At 43.0% G+C, this 18315-nt stretch overlaps 1 protein-coding gene across 1 annotated transcript in view; it reads left to right on the forward strand.

Annotated features, from left to right (window-relative positions):
• The first annotated feature begins 7338 nt into the window (after positions 1-7338).
• spon1b (spondin 1b) overlaps positions 7339-18315 on the forward strand; it is a 103444-nt gene continuing 92467 nt past the window's right edge. The window contains exons 1-2 of the mRNA XM_084365415.1: positions 7339-7911; positions 9211-9317. Of these exons, the coding sequence (XP_084221541.1) occupies positions 7686-7911; positions 9211-9317 (333 nt within the window). The 5' untranslated portion in view covers positions 7339-7685. The remainder of the gene's footprint in view (positions 7912-9210; positions 9318-18315) is intronic.

Here is an 18315-nt window from a genome sequence, read left to right on the forward strand (position 1 = left end):
AGGCCAAGGCTGCCGTTGTTAATGGCATTTTTTCATCACTTTGCGCATGCTTTTATCATTTATGATCCATATGATTGAAAACGCGTGTGTTAATTGTCCGTGTCTCTGATGTAATGTGCACACATTACTCTGAGGACAAATTGTTTAAACATAATTAACAGTTTCACAGCATCACCTCAGAGTGTCGCCAAAGGAACAATAGCTGTAGAAACGTGCGTACGCCAGCCATGAAGCTGCCGTGGGGCACCGCACATTTCCACGGTCATTTCACTTTTGATACATCTGAACGTTGGCGTGGAAAATGACGTACGCCACTTTTTTGTGCGTACGCAACATTGATACATGAGGCCCCAGGTCAATGCCACACAGAGTTCTAGCAGCAGACACATCTCTAGAACAACTGTTAAGAGGAGACTGTGTGAATCAGGCCTTCATGGTAGAATAGCTGCTAGGAAACCACTGCTAAGGACAGGCAACAAGCAGAAGAGACTTGTTTGGGATAAAGAACACAAGGAATGGACATTAGACCAGTAGAAATCTGTGCTTTGGTCTGATGAGTCCAAATTTGAGATCTTTGGTTCCAACCACCGTGTCTTTGTGCGACGCAGAAAAGGTGAACGGATGGACTCTACATGCCTGGTTCCTACCGTGAAGCATGGAGGAGGAGGTGTGATGGTGTGGGGGTGCTTTGCTGGTGACACTGTTGGGGATTTATTCAAAATTGAAGGCATACTGAACCAGCATGGCTACCACAGCATCTTGCAGCGGCATGCTATTCCATCCGGTTTGCGTTTAGTTGGACCATCATTTATTTTTCAACAGGACAATGACCCCAAACACACCTCCAGGCTGTGTAAGGGCTATTTGACCAAGAAGGAGAGTGATGGGGTGCTGCGCCAGATGACCTGGCCTCCACAGTCACCGGACCTGAACCCAATCGAGATGGTTTGGGGTGAGCTGGACCGCAGAGTGAAGGCAAAAGGGCCAACAAGTGCTAAGCATCTCTGAGAACTCCTTCAAGACTGTTGGAAGACCATTTCAGGTGACTACCTCTTGAAGCTCATCAAGAGAATGCCAAGAGTGTGCGAAGCAGTAATCAAAGCAAAAGGTGGCTACTTTGAAGAACCTAGAATATAAGACATATTTTCAGTTGTTTCACACTTTTTTGTTAAGTATATAATTCCACATGTGTTAATTCATAGTTTTGATGCCTTCAGTGTGAATCTACAATTTTCATAGTCATGAAATTAAAGAAAACTCTTTGAATGAGAAGGTGTGTCCAAACTTTTGGTCTGTACTGTATATCAAGCCATCCTCCGACATTTCTAATGGCCATGTCTAAAATCGGACATTTCTAAACATTGCCGTGCTTGCCATGTGTGTCAGGATGTTGGAAAACCTAACCAGAGTGTCCCTCCTGCGCCATTGCACCCCATCCCTGTGATAGCAGAGCCATTCGAGCGAGTGATTATTGACTGTGTTGGCCCTCTACCTCGAACTAAAAGTGGAAATCAGTATTTGTTAACTATTATGTGCGCTGCCACCCGTTACCCAGAGGCTATTCCACTCCATTCGATAACCGCTAGTGCCATAGTTAAAGCTCTACTAAAGTTTTTTTCTACTTTTGGATTACCGCGGGTGATCCAGACCAACCAGGGTTCTAATTTTAAGTCTGGTCTCTTCAGACAGGTACTCAAGAGTTTGAGTGCGCATCACATCGTGTCTTCCCCATACCACCCCCAATCGCAAGGAGCTTTAGAGCGCTGGCATCAGACGCTAAAGTCGATGCTCAGAAAGTACTGTGTGGAGACTGAGAAACAGTGGGACGAGGGAGTCCCCTTTGTCTTGTTTGCTGCTCGTGACGCCATGCAGGAATCGATTGGCTTTAGTTCTGCACAGCTTGTTTTCAGCCACACCCCCCGTGGGCCGCTTAAATCACTGCATGACCAGTTCTTGTCACGTGATTCTGTGCCCAAAAGGCACACATTAGACTGCGTCACCCAGTTCCGGGAGCGCCTTCAAAGAGTTCACGCCCTTGCTAAAGCCACCCTTAGTGACTCACAATCGGTCATGAAGCGCTATTACGATCGTCCCGATGTATCTCGCCATTTTGATGCAGGTGATAAAGTTTTGGTGCTGCCCATCACCAGGTCCGTTTTTGCAGCTAAATTCTCCAGTCCGTATGTTGTTAAAGAGCGTCTTAGCAACACTGATTATGTACTATGTACTCCAGACCGAAGGCGTAAGACTAGAGTCTGTCACATAAACCTGTTGAAACGCTACCAGTCCTGCGAGGACAATGTGAGCTCTGCTGTTCCCACGCCCTTAGAAGCCGAACAGTCAGGTGTTAAAGCTGCTGCTCTTATTGTGACAGAGTCTGTGGGCGCCCCCCACGGAGATGATCCACAGATGCGCGTCCCTACACATCAGCCGGTCCGCCTCCCAAATTCGGAGATGCTTGCAAACCTGTCATGCTGTTTACAGCACTTAACCGCTGAACAACAACGTGATCTTGAGTTGCTGATTGGCCAGTACTATTGTTTATTCAGCGATGTTCCAACACGCACTTCTGTCTTGGAACATGATATAGAGGTAAAAGATGGGCGCCCCATAAAACAACATGCTTACCGTTACCGTGCCAATCAGACTAAACGTCAGTTGATGAAACAGGAGGTAGAGTATCTCCTGCAAAATGATTTGGCTTCTGCTAGTTCAAGTCCGTGGAGTTCGCCGTGTTTTTTCCAAAAACCAAACCCGATGGCTCCCCCAGGTTTATCACAGATTTCCGCAAAGTAAATGCAGTTACAGTTCGAGATTCGTACCCTCTCCCTCGCATGGAGGATTGTATTGATAACCTGGGCACCGAAAAATTCGTTAGCAAGTTAGACTTGCTGAAAGGTTACTGGCAGGTACCTTTAACGGACCGTGCCAGAGAGATTTCCGCATTTGTCATCCCCGATCATTTCTGCCAGTACAATGTGATGGCTTTTGGTATGTGTAACGCTCCTGCTACATTCCAGAGCGTAGTTAGCACCGTATTGTCCGGTTTGCCAAACTGCAATGCTTACCTCGATGATTTAATCATTTATGCAGATACATGGGAGAAATGTCCTGGTGCAAGAGCACTCTCCTTAGTTAATTAAACACCTGATTTTAACCAGAATCTGTCCCAGTCTCGCATTCCACCTAATTTTTTCCCCCAAATATGTTACTGCTCTCCAAAACGAGCCGTGTCGTAACAGTGTCATATTACTGTAATGAGTAACTCAGTGTTTAGGCTACTCATGTAAAGCTTTAGCATGGACACTGAGCATGAGGCATGTCATGTGAACAGTCTTGACACACATGTGACTAATGGGCCTATAAGCAGAGGTGTAGTCCAGGGTATACGCGGGTATACGGCGTATACCCACTTATTTTTCAGTCAGCATTGCGTATACCCACTTCTAAATCCCCCCTGTGTTTCCCCTACCGTTGTATAGGGGGGGGGGGGCCGCCCACCGGGACCCCCCTGAAAGTCAAGTTAATTTCATTTCCACGTTTTTTAAGCGCACTCAAAGTGATTATGTCGAGGCAAACGTTAGCTCTGCTGCTAGTAGTAGCAGCATGGCAGTACGATTGTGAGATCAATGTAGATCGTTGAACTGTTGGCTGATGTTTATTGACAGATTGTCACACTCTACAGCCAATGGTATCGTTAACAGCGTGTGCTCACCTGACCAATGACAGTGTAGTGACCCACACAGGGCGGGATCTCAACACGGAGCGGTGCTAAAGTTTAGCTGCTTAGCTAGCAGGGACTCGTCGCGCTGCTACGTTATCAGCTGAGTTTAGTCAGCACGTGAGAACTCGTCTGACACGGAGAGTCTCCTGTTGTGTGCTACAAGTGTGAAACAACAACTATAGTCTGGACTTTGTCTGCAGTGTATCTGTGTAAACGGCTTCACTCAGCGTCTCTCCCTCCCCTCTGGCACCGTGAGTTACCATGGTTACAGGAACGCCCTGAAACTTTATAATGATGATCAATAAGAAGTTTTTGGTTAGTTTGACTGTACAGAGTCATGAATGTTGCCTGATTGTAGCTCAATGCTGAAATCTTGTATTATAACATACAGAACAAAGCCTCAGAGCTTCTTTGATTATAAACAGCATGTTAGTGATGACAGAAAGTGAGAACTCGCCATCAGACTGACAAGGCTGCAAAAGTTGCTGCTTGTATGATGTATTTTTCTGTTAAACGATAACAGGCTCACTTTAAACAATATTATTTTTAATAATAATAATGATGATGAGAAGAAGTAGAAAAATAGCGTACTGAAAAGTTCTGTAGATGGTTGATTATTTGAAAGAGTGAAACTTGAGAGAAGCTTGGCAAAAATAAAGAAACAGATTGATTTCATAGATTGAAAATTACATTGAAAAGACAAAAAACATTTTAAGTGCAAATAGAACAGCTGTTCAGATCATCCTCCTGGCTGAAGACGTTAACTACCTTCCTTAGTCCATCCACAGTGTGGATGGACTAAGGAATAAGGAATAGTTCACTCAAAATGCATAGTTGTCTCTCACTAGTCTGTGGGCCAGTATTGGTTAAGTAATTTCATAATCCTTCCTCCCTGAGATCAAGCAGCAGAAATTATGTGACAATAAGCAAATACTACTGATGGATTTTAGGGTAAACTAAATAGAGTAGTCTTACATGTCACTGTTGCTAAAACAGGCCGTTTTTCTGGGCTGCGTTAAAAAAAGGGAAAAAATTGAGAGTATACCCACTTCTCCAGTGACCACTACACCACTGCCTATAAGCACTTAACTGTAGAGGAAGCTCTGTTATGTTTATCTTCCAAACAGGCACTCTTACTTAAGTACATTTGATATGTAGTGGTGGCACTTCTGCTTCAGTCCAACATGTCTCCTTTGGTCGTACAAAAGGAAATGAGGAATATGTTCTCTCGACAGTGAGCACTTAACCTATATAATGCAATACATTCAATCCACTTTCATTACTTGATCTTGTGACAAGAACCTAACTGAAGTTGTGCCTTCTATGAGCAGAACTAAAAAAAACTTTGGAAAATTATTAAAAATTCTATTACACACTTGAGCACAATACCGAGGGCTTTTTTAGGACCCTTACAGTCCATTAGAGGAAATGACTTCCACACACTAAGATCAGTGCAATTTTCATTTTTAATACACCCTTTTGGCCCGTGCTTCCTGCATCAGAACCTTATTACCCTCCAGAAAGTCTTATTCAAGCTGGCAAGTTGACTAAAGACAAATTGATATGTTATCAGAGGGGCTGTGGGACTTTGAAAATCACAGCATTTTACATCTATTTATAAGTTTAAAAGGTAAAAAATGGCATAGAAAACCACCACGAGCCAGCCAGCTGGATGTAAATTTTGAATAAGATTAACTTGTGACCATTTCATGATGTTCAGCGAGACAGAAAGGACAATAGTTTACTGATTTCCTCATACTGGATAAAAAAAAGTTGGATGTTTGGAAGCAGGAATGTCGCTGGCTGCTGTGCAAACAGGTTGTTTTCGTTCTGAAAGGTCATTGGGTTGTTATTGACTTCACATCTCGGTCAAGGGTACGCTCCAGACGTCAGCCATCCGTCAGACAGTTTATAGTGCAGAGTCACTCCAGATGGGATCCATCACACACAGACATCCAGCCTGATGCTGTTTAGTTTAACCAGCCCCAGCTCTGAAAACTGCTCTCAGTTTGGTATCACTCCCCAATTACGCACACACGCACACACACACACAGGCACACATGGCATGTGGATAAAAAGCCACAAAAATGTGAGCAAATCACTTTGGAACAAGTTTATTTGATCAAGCTCATTTCCGTGAGGTTTTAGTAGGTACACACACTCACACACAAATACAAACACACACATTTGTTTCTTATAAATAGACACTGATCCTTTGATTGCAGTATTTCAAATATATGAGGAAAGTCAAAGTTAACGTTGATGAAGTTGTCCCTGTCTGTGCCTCAGACAGAATATAAAGGAGGATTGCAAAATGGCTAAAAGGAACAAACTAAAGTACAAAAAGGAGAAGGATCAAAACGTCATCTAACTTCATCTCATTGCTTCAGCTGAGACCAAACTACACATTTAATATGAGACCCGCATTTCCATAATCCCTCGTGCCTTTCTCTACACTATAATAACACTTGAGGAGATGAGGGAGTAAAAGGTGCTGTGATGAGGAGAGTGACAAATTTACTAAGTAGCTCTGAATTACTTCAAGGTGCGAAGATACTTTGGCGACACCTACTGGCCAAAACACACTGCCCCCCCCCCCCCCCCAACACCACCGCCGCCACCACCACCCCGCCCTATTGTACATGCAAGTCTATCCTGTAAGTGTTTACAAGGGATTTGAGTGTGTGAGGAGGAAAGCTGAGAGGTTGCTTCATGTAACCCAGATGTCCATACAGAAAATTTAATCCAGGAGGAAATGATCAAATAAAACCAGATAACGTTATTATTGCGCACATGTTGAAACACTTTAGGGTTTAATGGGATGGAAGTGTTTATAATCAGCGTGGAGCAATCAATAGCGTTGACATTTGAAGGTAATGTTTCCTCTATCAGCAGGGCAGGCTGCTCAAACCAATGCATCTACACAGGTGACCCTGCGTGCGTTATATCTAAAAAGCGCATAAGTTACTTTATATTTGTAACTTGGAATCCAATATTTCTCTGTGCTTGTCTTTTAGTGATATTAAATTATGTCTTCTGCTCATTTGCTCGCGTTCGCAAAAGAAAACGCGTAAATACGCACCGGGCAGGACCAAAAAGATTGAAGTGGAACAGCAGTGCTCACAGTGACCTTCTCTAACTTCACGGTGTCTTTCAAGCATCATGCAGCTCACAGTAAATGCAAAGCAGACATTTAAGCGTTTTATTGTTCTGTTGTTCATGTAACGTGTAAACTTAATTTACACGTTACATGAACCGTAATTATCGAGCAAATAATGGAGCACAAATGCGCACAGGAGACGAGGATTAATAAACACAAGTCTATTCCGTCTTAAGTTTTGCTATGACTGATACTCACTTTTAAATTCACAATGTCCTCATACAACTTGATTAAGTATTTCAACTCCCATGTGGCCCCCTTAGTGCATGAGAATTTAAAATTTACTGTCGTTTTTGAACAGCAAACACAACATTTGTGTCTCTCCCAAGAGGTAGCTCAGTGTGTGAGAGCCACACACACAGCCAGCGTGTGTGCTGTCTGCGTGTGCGTGTGTACTGAGGGGAGGGCTGGCTCTTATTAAAGCGCGGAGCTCCACTTTGGACCTTCCCTCGCCTCAAGTCGAGCAGACAGCTGCGTTCACCCGCGCTCACTTATTTCACAGCCTCCCCCTCTTCCCCCAGCTGCTTCCACACTCCCCACCAACAGCGCGCACTGATCCGGGAACAGCAGCGGGAACAGCTCCTCTCTCCGCCACTTCACCGTGGTGCGTCCCAGACGCGCTCTCTCCACTTCAGGATGGACTCGTCCCTTTCTCTTCACCTTTCCCACTGAGTGTGACGCCGCTGTAGTTTGGTGGAGTTGTTGGGGAAGGAGCTGGGACTGATCGCCTGTCCGCTGTTTCGTCTTTCCGCTGGGTTTTTGTTTTGAGCTGCCACTGTGCACTCATCTCCGGGCTCCGAAATGGGAATGTACATGCATCTGCTGCTTTTGCAATACTATTTCGTCTCGAGTTTTTTGTGCAATGCCGTCGCTTTCGTGGAGGAGCCCTCCGGAGGCAGGTCGGACGGGTACTGCGGGCGGATCCTCCGGGCGCAGACACAGGGGACCCGGAGGGATGGCCACCATGAGTTCAGGCTCAGAGTGGAGGGGGACCCGGAAAGCTACCAGCCTGGCAGCACCTACAGAGGTAGAGTTCACAGAGTCCATCAGCGCAATCAGTGCGTAAACCTGCGCCAATTTTAACTTCAAGTGGACTGTCTGTCAAGTTGGAAAACAGAGCTTGTTTACTCTTGCTACTACTTTACTACTCTGTCTAGCAATCCTTCCAGAGAACTTAAGTGTGTCTAACCACCTAACACTGTAGGTAACAGCCACAGTAATCTAGACCTGAAGGAGACAGTTTCCAAACTAGTCAGTCAGCCTCCTCTGACTCCCGCAGGCAAAGTTTGATAAGGCTACTTAGTGTTAATATCTGACCTATATACATTTCCTCTCTTCTTCCTGCAAGCAAGGAAACACACACACACACACACACACACACACACACACACACACACACACACACACACACACACACAGGAATCTGGCTCCAATTCAGATGACCCCCACAAATTTAAAGTCCCTATCCTGCCTGGTGCATTTGGCCACATAAAATAAAGACTTTGACCCGCTCGCAGAACTTCTCAGAGAGAAGTTAGAACAAACACAAAGGAGTCTTCAACTCAGACCACACCTGTTCATTTTCTCTGTTTCAAATCCTAACTTTATGCTTTAATATTCAAATAAACCCACTGAAACTTTTTTTCTTTTGTGTTTGACAGTAATAACACCTTGTATAGTCCAGTTTTGTCCCAGGCTTCAAAAACAAGTGGGAAAATCGAGGGTCACCTTGTCTTGAAGTCTCACACTGAGATCATACGTCAGATCATGCATTTTTTTTGTTTGTGATGCCACATTAGGCAATCCAGGGCTAAATTCTAATCAGCTGTCAGGGATGTGTGAAGGACACCACCAGAGAAAAAAACGAAGTTATTTCCCAAACCTTCACGGTCTTTAAGTAGCAAATAAGTTCACTTATTAAAAAACGGAAAAGATTGAAAATATTGACATCTTCGTTCTCTGCACCGGGAGCAAGTTTTAAGATAAATGGGCTCGTATGAAAATGCAAGGTTAAAAATTACAAGGGGATGAGCCGAATAAAATTCCACCCACATCTGATTATATGGCTCCTGTCCCTGGCCCAAACTCCCTACATGAGATTTATAGGCTCGCTTTTATTCAAGTGTGAGATGCTAAAGCTCTGTTTACAGCCCTCACTCTCCTACACTGGGCTGATGCTAACAGGAGTGCTGCGTGCATGCGTGTTTCCCTGGAATCATCCACGGTGACCCTGCGTCATGCGGTGCGACCCTGATGTGTCAGTGTATGTGCCTCTTTACTGCTCGCTGTCTCTGTGGAGTAAATGTGCTCTCTCTCTGCTTTACAGTGATCCTCCTGGCAACCAGCCCTGCTTATTTCAGAGGTTTCACCCTCATTGCGCTGAAGGAGGGCAGAGAGGGCACCACAGACGACGACTACACCGGCCAGTTCCAGGTAAGGATAAGCAGCTGTGGAGAGGAAAAGAAGGAGTCACTGCATTCTTAATGCGCACTGAGCTTTCTGGGAAAGTTTGCAAAAGATGAACTCATTTGCATGCTATAATGCACATGAGAGTCGACTCGGCTGCTCCCCACTGTCTCCTGATATGGAGGTTAAAGGAGGTGTTGCCGACAGATGCAACACAGCTCCCCTGGATGAAGGTGGAAGAAAAGCTCTCCTGTTGTGACACAGAAGAAAAGAGAGTTGCCTCTTTGCTCTTCTAGGGTGATGCATCCTTCTCACTTAGTAGCAGGAGCTTCCTCTTGCGGAGGAAGGAGAAGAGGAAGGAGGAAGGAAAGGAAGAGGCACGCGAGGACAGATAAACAGAGAGTTCAAGAGAAAGCAGGAGAAAGAAGTGAAATGTTTGGTTCAGTAGTAACACAGCTCCCACTGAGCAGCACAGAGCTCCTGAGGAGAGAGCCAGACTTCCTCAATTACCTCCTGCTCAGTGTAAACAGGAACACACATCTGTAGCCGTGTTTCCACATGCTGATCCTAACCAGACTCTCACCAAGCAGAGCAAGCGGCTGCTTTCATGTCACCAACATTTTGAAAAGAGGACTGGGGAAACTGTGCTTCTTGGTTCCACAGAGATTGAAACAAATAATCATGTTTGTTTTAGATTTTGTTGTGATGCTTCCCCTGCAAGCAGAGACAACAGTGAGTGTGAGGTATTTACCAATCTTCAACTCTGAACCTTCCCTTTTATCATGTTGGGAACATCTTTGTTTGCTGGCTTCAGTTTGGGTTTCCATTGACGATGGGGTGAAATAAACTTCAGTCATCAATTCTTGATATATGGATTGGCCCCAGAGTTTTTTGTGGCTTGAGTGTTTAACGTCACTCGTTGAAGCATAAAGGTACCCTGTGGGTTTTCTGACCACTAGGGATGCTTTTTGCGAATGATTTCCTGTTTTGCTCTGTATCTTGTGCCCACGCATGCACAAAGATGCAGCCAATGTGATACAAATTCCTGCCCCCATTTTCCCCGCCTTTTCACTGATCGTCAGTTGGCGGCGGCAACGGGCAAAGAAATGTAGCAATGTGCTACAATGTGCCGGCATCGGCAGGAAAATAAAAAGAGCGAAGGCAAGTAAAAGGGATGAATTAAAATGTTCAAACCAGACTAGTATTCTACTGCCATGCTTATGGCTCTGTTAGGTTCTACTTGAAAGCAGTGCTGCTTTGAGCTGAATGCTAAGATCAGAATGCTAACACGCTCATAATGACAACGCTAACGGATTCAACCTCTGCCTCAGTGGCGTGCACAGACTTTTTGAAGGGCGGGGGCGAGAAAGAAAAAAAAAGGGGGCAGTTTAGTGTGTTTTGCCAACCAAGAGGGCACTTTAGCGCACGTTTTTCAACAATTGGGCCACACCCCCCCTGTACACACCACTGCTCTGCCTTGACCAAAGTATTGGATTGACTGACTGAAGACAGACAGGCAGACAGATATTGTCATCCCTACAGCAAAATCAGATTTGTTCTACTTACATTACACACCGTGTGTTCTGGTGAGAAACACTGACTGTAGAGAGAACTGTTGTTTGTTTACAAGAAGACTCCACAGGGCACAGACACAACAAACCAAAACCAATAAACAGTTATAGTATTAATATAATACATCACAGTTTAACACAATACAGCTAAACAGCACCACAAACTGCAACATCCAAAATGGTCATAAAGTGGAATCAACACCTCTTTAAAGTAGTTTTAAACAAAAACTGAACCTTTATCGCAGGACTGTTTGTATTAGACTGCATTATGTACCTAATAAACTGGCAACTGAGCACAACATACACTGTATGTCCGAAAGCATGTGGACATCGGATCAAAGCCTATGGGAATCTCAAAATCACACCCATTAATCTGCTGCTCTACCAGCCTCCACTCTTCAGGGGAGGGTTTCCACCTGATTTTGGAGCCTGGCGGCAGAATTTAGTCCCATTCAGCTACTCAAGCATTAGTGAGGTGAGGTCCAAGACTGATGTTGTCTCACAGATGCCGTTTCATTCACTTCTGCCAGTCAAGTTCTTCTAAACCAAACTGAAAAAAACTACATTTCTTTAAGGGCATGGAGGCGTAATCAGATTGAAACAGAAAAGTGCCGAAAAGAAACAGCTCATAATTTGAACTTAGGTCCCCGAACCACCAAAAACAATACTGAGGGCTGTCTACATCTTGGTTGTATTAGGTTTAAATACAAATCATTAAGTGAATCCAGAAAAGACCACAAGAATGCTTCAGCTCCATTGTTTCTTTGTCAGCTCCTTTTTTTTTTTTAATGAAATTTGAACCAAATTTCAATTAACATTCAGCCTTTGGCAAATTGATTAGTTTTAATACTTAGTTAAAGGTGTGTTATGTGAGGATTTTAGTTAAAAGAAAAAAATAACTAAAATTATCAACAGAATGTGAAGAAATGTATTGTATTGCAAACCAGCTATCCCCGGCCCATCACAGTACAAAGCTCCTGTGCTAGCAGTGTAAACACCAACACTCTCCCGCTGTTCTGAGCTCCGAGTCCGGACCACTAGCTGCATGGCTATCTGAGTATAGGAGTATAAATTCAACATGTGGCCAATTGTTACATATTGCACATTTTATTGTGAAATGAGCATTTTAAATCACATGCATTTTCTCATGAACAACTGCCCTTATGTAAATGAAAACCTGGCATATGTGTAATGTGACTATCTATCACCATGTGTGTGTTCATGCAAATCCAAATGCAAATGCGATTTCTAAACCATTTTCTTTACTTAAAAAGTCACAAAGCTGAGGGTTGTGCAGGCTTGGCAGAGTTGTTTGGTCCTTGAGTGCTTTCAAGATCATTTCTTTATTGTCAATCATCCTGTTCCTTAGTGGCTCTTAGGAGGTATGGTATTGACACACTGAACCAAAATGTAGCATTCCTTTTTTCATGTAGTTACTACAGGCACTGAAAGAGCGTAGGGAGCTTGGTATCTGACACTGAAAATGTCTTTTTGTCTTATTTTTTCATTTACTTTCCTCCTCTTAACAATGTGTGTTTTTTTTATAACTCTTCTATGGTGTACAGACTCATACAGTGTGTTTGGCCGTAGTTTGACAGTTAGCATCTTGCAGCAGCTTTGCCTCCGGGTTTACTCTCCAAGTTTTCAACCTCTAAATTATAATTAAATTTCTTTTCAAGTTTACACACTGCTCTACCGATGATAAAACAAACAACAGCCTTGGGATGAAAAGTGAAAATAAGGCATCATTAAAAAAATTTAATAAAGGGTCTGAAAAATTGTGTTAAGTTTAAAAGGTTGAGAGTGATTGTGTGTGGCCTCCCTAACGAGGTTAAATAAAGTCGCTGGAGTCAGGACAGACGTGTTTGGTGTATAGTCTTCAGTGTGGTTCTTCCTGAGGATAACACAGCTTGTTGTGTGAAAACGAGGATAACAGACTAAACATGTTGTTTTCTAGCTCACAGTAGGACCTTGGTTTTGTCTGAATTGCTCTGATCATTTTGGTTTAAACAGTTCAAACTCAAACATTGCAGCTCACTCTGCTCTATTTGATTTCTGCTCCCCGCACAATAAATACCTCTCAGCCTGAACCTCATAGTCCCGACAGACTGTGGAGTGAGGCAGAGACCGGGGAGCAGGCAGTGAGCAGAAACTGGAACAGTGTGGGCTGAGCTTGAACAAAATTAAAGTTGACAATCTGGCTTTACAATCTGTTTAATACATATTGGCAAATCCATCAGACACATTTTGTTCCGTAATTGACAGTTGTAATAGACACTTAAATCCACATGTGGGAATAAAATAAGGCCTCTAGAGATAAGCTGCTGTCACATCACTGTCAAGTGTTTAAAGAATATATTTCGCTCAGAAAAGTTCTGAGACGTCGACGTGTCCTGCGTGATGTTAACCGATGAAAACTTTACTTTTGATTCAAGTAGTAAAATAAATTAGTTTCAAAATGATTCCATTCATTAAACACGCCGTACTTTGTGTCCCACTTATATTAGGGAGTCGATAAGAGAAGATGCAGCGTGACAGCCAGTCTGGCTTTTTATCCAAATGACCTCAATCCATCAAACTCAGCCTCTCTTTATCAGAGCGGTTTACATAATAATACTTATGTAAAATTAAGTTTATACAACAATTCATATTCCTGTCAGTTTATTTTCCCCAAGTTAATTATGCGGCTAGTTTTGCAATGTCACGATTGTTATTGTGCGGTGAAAGAGGGGCCAGATGAACACAGTTGTGGCTCCTCATACGGCCGTTCTCTCTCCTCGTCCTCTGGTACTCGGTTGTTTCTGGCAGCCGTCCTGGAATGTGCCCGCCTGCTGTTTCACTAAAACAGCACAACTGCGAGTCACTGCTCATTGTTTTTTTTCCTTAAGCAATAATCTGCTCTTTGTCCCCATTATTAACATTTAAAGACTTCAGCCTTAATGTGTCAGACCTTGGATAGTATGTCTGTGAGTGTGAATCTGTGTGTGTGTGTGTGTGTGTGTGTGTGTGTGTGTGTGTGTGTGTTTGTGTGCGCGCGACTCAGGATCCCTTTGAGTCTGTAGTCATTGTCTGCTTTGGAAATGTGTGTCTTTGTGCTTATGTATGCACCGAATGGGCATGTGGGTATACGTGTGGCTCTGCATGTGTGTTTTTCCCAGCCCTCCTTGTGTTAGTATGGTACATGGGTCATATTTATCGAGGCCAGGGCCTTGTTATTGCTCAGGGAGACAAGTGGAGCTTGTTTGGATAAGGGGAGAGATGAGCAGCCACGAGATTTTATCTTCTTTTTTTTCTGCACAGATTATCTAGGGTTCTGAGTTTAGCTGGGGATAAACAAACCAAATCAGTTTAAAGTGCCAAAGCTAAGACATAGGTTTCAGATGGAGGCAATTACATAAGCCAAGCAGAGCTCAGAAGACTTTAAAGAAAAGGATGTGTAAGATGTGTGTAGAGTTGGAATGATGGTGACCTGATACGCAGCATAATCACACTAAGATGTGATCCTAAAGTAATTATTTCCTCTTTAAGTATCCGAAGATAGATACACACAGGAGACTCGCATCCCTCCTTGTTTATCGGATTAACAGGAATTTAGAAGTACAGCTGTGTGGTTGTTTTCTTCAAGGAACTTCCACTGAAGATGGAAGACGCTTAACATACAGCTTTCTTCATTCTGCTCGACAAGCTGGTTGGTTCAGATGCATGAGGTTTGCATGACTAATGTTGTACGTTGCACTGATGATGGCCAATTACTGTAAATACATAATGCAGCAAGACTAGAAGCGAGGGGCAACCATTTCTAACTGAGTGATTTACCAGGGATTCAGTTGTGGCTCTTCAAGTGTTTGAGAAAATGAGTTTCCACGAGGACGTGACAAATCATTTTGGTTGGATTGTGAATAGATACAAGAAATGTGTGCAATATGGATTTGTACAGAGATTTGCAGAACACCTTTGATCAAAAAGTATTTGATAGGAAATGTACCAAAAGTAATTTTCTGGCAGTAAATGTACTTCACTTTGTAGTAAAAGTAAATGAAACATTGTTCATTTTCATATTGACATCTGTGTATAAACTGTAAACAATGGGTTGACTGATTATTGTCAGTCAATTTTTAACATTATTGTTACCTCATAATTATTATTGTTACCTCTGATGCAGCATATGATCTACTAAGTAACTCGTAACAAAAGTTATCAAATTAATGTAGTGAAGTAAAAAAGTACAACATTTGCTTCCACAAAGTAGTGGAGCAGAAGTTTGAAGTAACAGAAAATGTAAATAAAAATACTAAAGTACCTCAAATTGTAAGTAATTAGTAGATGTACTTAGTCACATTCCATCAGTGAATGTTTCAATGGATGGCTATTATGCTGATCTGTACCACAGAACATCTAAAGCAATATATTTTCAAGCTTTACCTAAAGCTTTTATATTTTCCTTTCTAAACATGTACCTTTTGCTCTGCTGAGCAAAGCATTTCTCTGTTGTGTTTATGGTCTGAAAAATGGATTTCTATGGTTGGGAAGCCAGTGAGGGATTAGATCCTTGTTGCTGTGTTTGTGTCTTTGCTGTGCAAAGCGTTTCTTTTCAATACAACCGGCTCAATTTTAAGAATGAGCATTGAGCTATGATAGCAGCTATCACTGACCAAACTTTGCAAACAATAGGTCCCAACAGCACCTTCACGTAGTCATCCCAAACAGCAAGCAGATGTCACAAACGCAACAAGGATCTAATCCCTCACTGGCTTCCCAACCATGAAAATCCATGTTAATCAGGAGAGACTTGTAATTTCTTTGAGTGAACAAGAAGTAAGTCTTTGGCGGTAAGTCTCCATCGTGATGAAGAATGTTTTTGGGGAGGTGATGAAGCTGTGCATAGAATAGGAACCCCCCCCCCCCGGTGGAGTCTAGAGCCTGGTGGTGGTGATGGAGGAAGGGGGATCCTGGAGATCTGATAACGGGGGAGTTGATTTTGGTGAGTAGAACCTAGCCACTGGATGGAGGGCTGAAGGAGGATAGGTTGGAAGAAGGTCACGCAAATGCCTGAAATGACAGCTGACAGCAGAGAGGAGAGCGGTTTTAAGTTTAAGGATTTAAGAGTTTTTCTATGCACTGTAGTCCTTACAACTGCAAATGTACTTTTGCCCTTGGGAGGCCTAAAAACAGATATGAACAGAAGGTCCGGCCAACTTGTACCTGAACATGCCCCCAACCAACGATCACAAGCTGCTAATCCAGCAGCAAGAAGTGATCCCTCACTTTCATTTTCATTTTCAGTTTAACGAGGATGTCATGTTGCTCAGGAGGTTCACGCTGCCTATGCCCCCCCCCCCCCCAAAAAAAACCAACTAATTTCAGCTAGAAGTCACTAGTGACTAGTGGCTTTCTCAGTGGCTTCCCTCTAACAATGAGCTGTTTGATGGACTGCATACACGATGAAGCTGGGGGCACCATTACTGGCAATTAAGCTTTGGTTCTCTGTGGTGGGATTTGTGGCCTCAGATTACTTTTCAAACCGTTTGATTGTCAGCTGATCTGTGGGACATAGTGTATGAAAACACCACAATGAAGATAATGTAGCACCAAAGATGGAGACTAGATACAGTATGGGTCATAATATTTTACCATCTATGAATAGAAAAAACAAAACTCTTTTTTTTGGCAGATAAATGCTTAAAAAAATGTTGTGTGAAACTATGGTATAATACGCACCAGCAGCCAGGGTCAGGTGAAATGACTTGAAAAAGGCACCTCAGTTTGTCATAGAAATTGCCACCACTTAGTTTTTATTGTTTGAAAGTCAGAAGCGATGGAGGGTGACTGCTGTGGTCTCAACAGCTCTGTGACTCAGCCTTGGTCTGAGCAGGAGCCTGTCTAGTGTCTTCAAGCTGTTTCTCATTGACAGTAGCCTAAACAAACTGAGTGGGCAAGGCTGGAATACAGACACACATGCACACACAAGTAGACACACACAAACAAAGTCAACCCTATTCATATACACATGCCCACACATACACCTCGGCTGTGTTTACTTGCTACGAATACAAATGGCCCAACACTCTGGCTGAGGTCTTCGGTTCATTTGTTAATAACTGAGTGAGGGTCCATATTGCTAAGGACAAACCAATCTCCATGATACTCCCTTAAAATTATTAACTGATTATTTTGCTTCAAGCTTCCCTCTTTCTTGCTGGTTTTCTTTTTTTAAATCTAAAACAAAGCCAACCACCCAGTGACTGACAGGGGTAGTTCTGTTTTATATGTAGCCTGAGAATTAGAGAAAACATAGTGAAACTGGAGATATTGTAGGTGTACGACTCAACAGCTGTCAGTTATGGCTCGGCATTTCTGTCAGGAGAAAGAAATGATGATACCAGTTGGAACAAATAAGTAAGTAATTCAGAGTAACTTTATTTGCAGAAAGCATTTGTCAAAGTGTTTGTAAACGGCTAGGCCATGTTTGAGAAAGTCTTTCACTTTACCACATTGCACTGCAGCGCACGTGTCATTTAGTCTTCTCCCTGAGTACGCTCTTCAGTCAAGGTGAGAGACTTTGGTTGTTATTGTCAGAGCTTTTCACACCAAACCCCCAATAACGTCAGAGCTTTCACAAAAGAAAAAACAGATGAGAAAGGGACATGACAGACTTTAGTTTTTTTCTACTATTCAAGTAGAATAGAGACGGACCATTTATGGCTGTAGTCTGCATGAACACAAACAAGACACAAACACTCCTCGGAACGATGACTATGACAGCATTACAGCTCACAAAAGCTTCAAAAAAATTCTCTTAAATTGACTTCTCCGAAGCTTTATAGCACTAAAATGTGTATATAACTGTATAAAGCTGGGTTTTACAAAGAGCTTTGGGGCCATTTTTGTATTAAACACACCCAAAGAACAATACGCTCCCTCTTCGCCTATGTTGTTTTGTGTTATTGAACGCCCAAAGCCACAGAATTGGCTCCATTTGCTGGAAAATAAACCTACATACACACATATAGTCATTTTTTATAGAGAAGCTGTTTGGATATGTGACACTGCTGCCTTGGTTGGGTGGCTCATGCACAGAATGTAATATGATGCAATATTTGTGATAGCCCCAAGATCTCAGCGGTATTCTGCAGTAATAGTAGAACTTTGATTGATGGAAAGCTCAAGGCAAAATGTCAGCGCCTTCGAGGTCTTCATCGAGCAAGAGAACTTTGTTACTTTCTGAAATAAGCTCATCTTCAAGTGTTGACGTGACATTTCAATCAGTCTGTCTGTCTGCCCGTGTTTTCCCTCCAAAAAGTTTCATCTCCACGCTCAGGTCCCAGAGGTTTTAACTGTATTCACTCCTTTGTAACTGCTTTGCATTTAATTACAAATGTGCAATGTGTGCAAACACTAACACACACAGGCAAGCACACGCACACGCACACGCACACACAAACACACACACACAC

This window comes from Pagrus pagrus, assembly GCF_965226575.1.
Source record: "Pagrus pagrus genome assembly, chromosome: 10".
NCBI lineage: Eukaryota > Metazoa > Chordata > Actinopteri > Spariformes > Sparidae > Pagrus > Pagrus pagrus.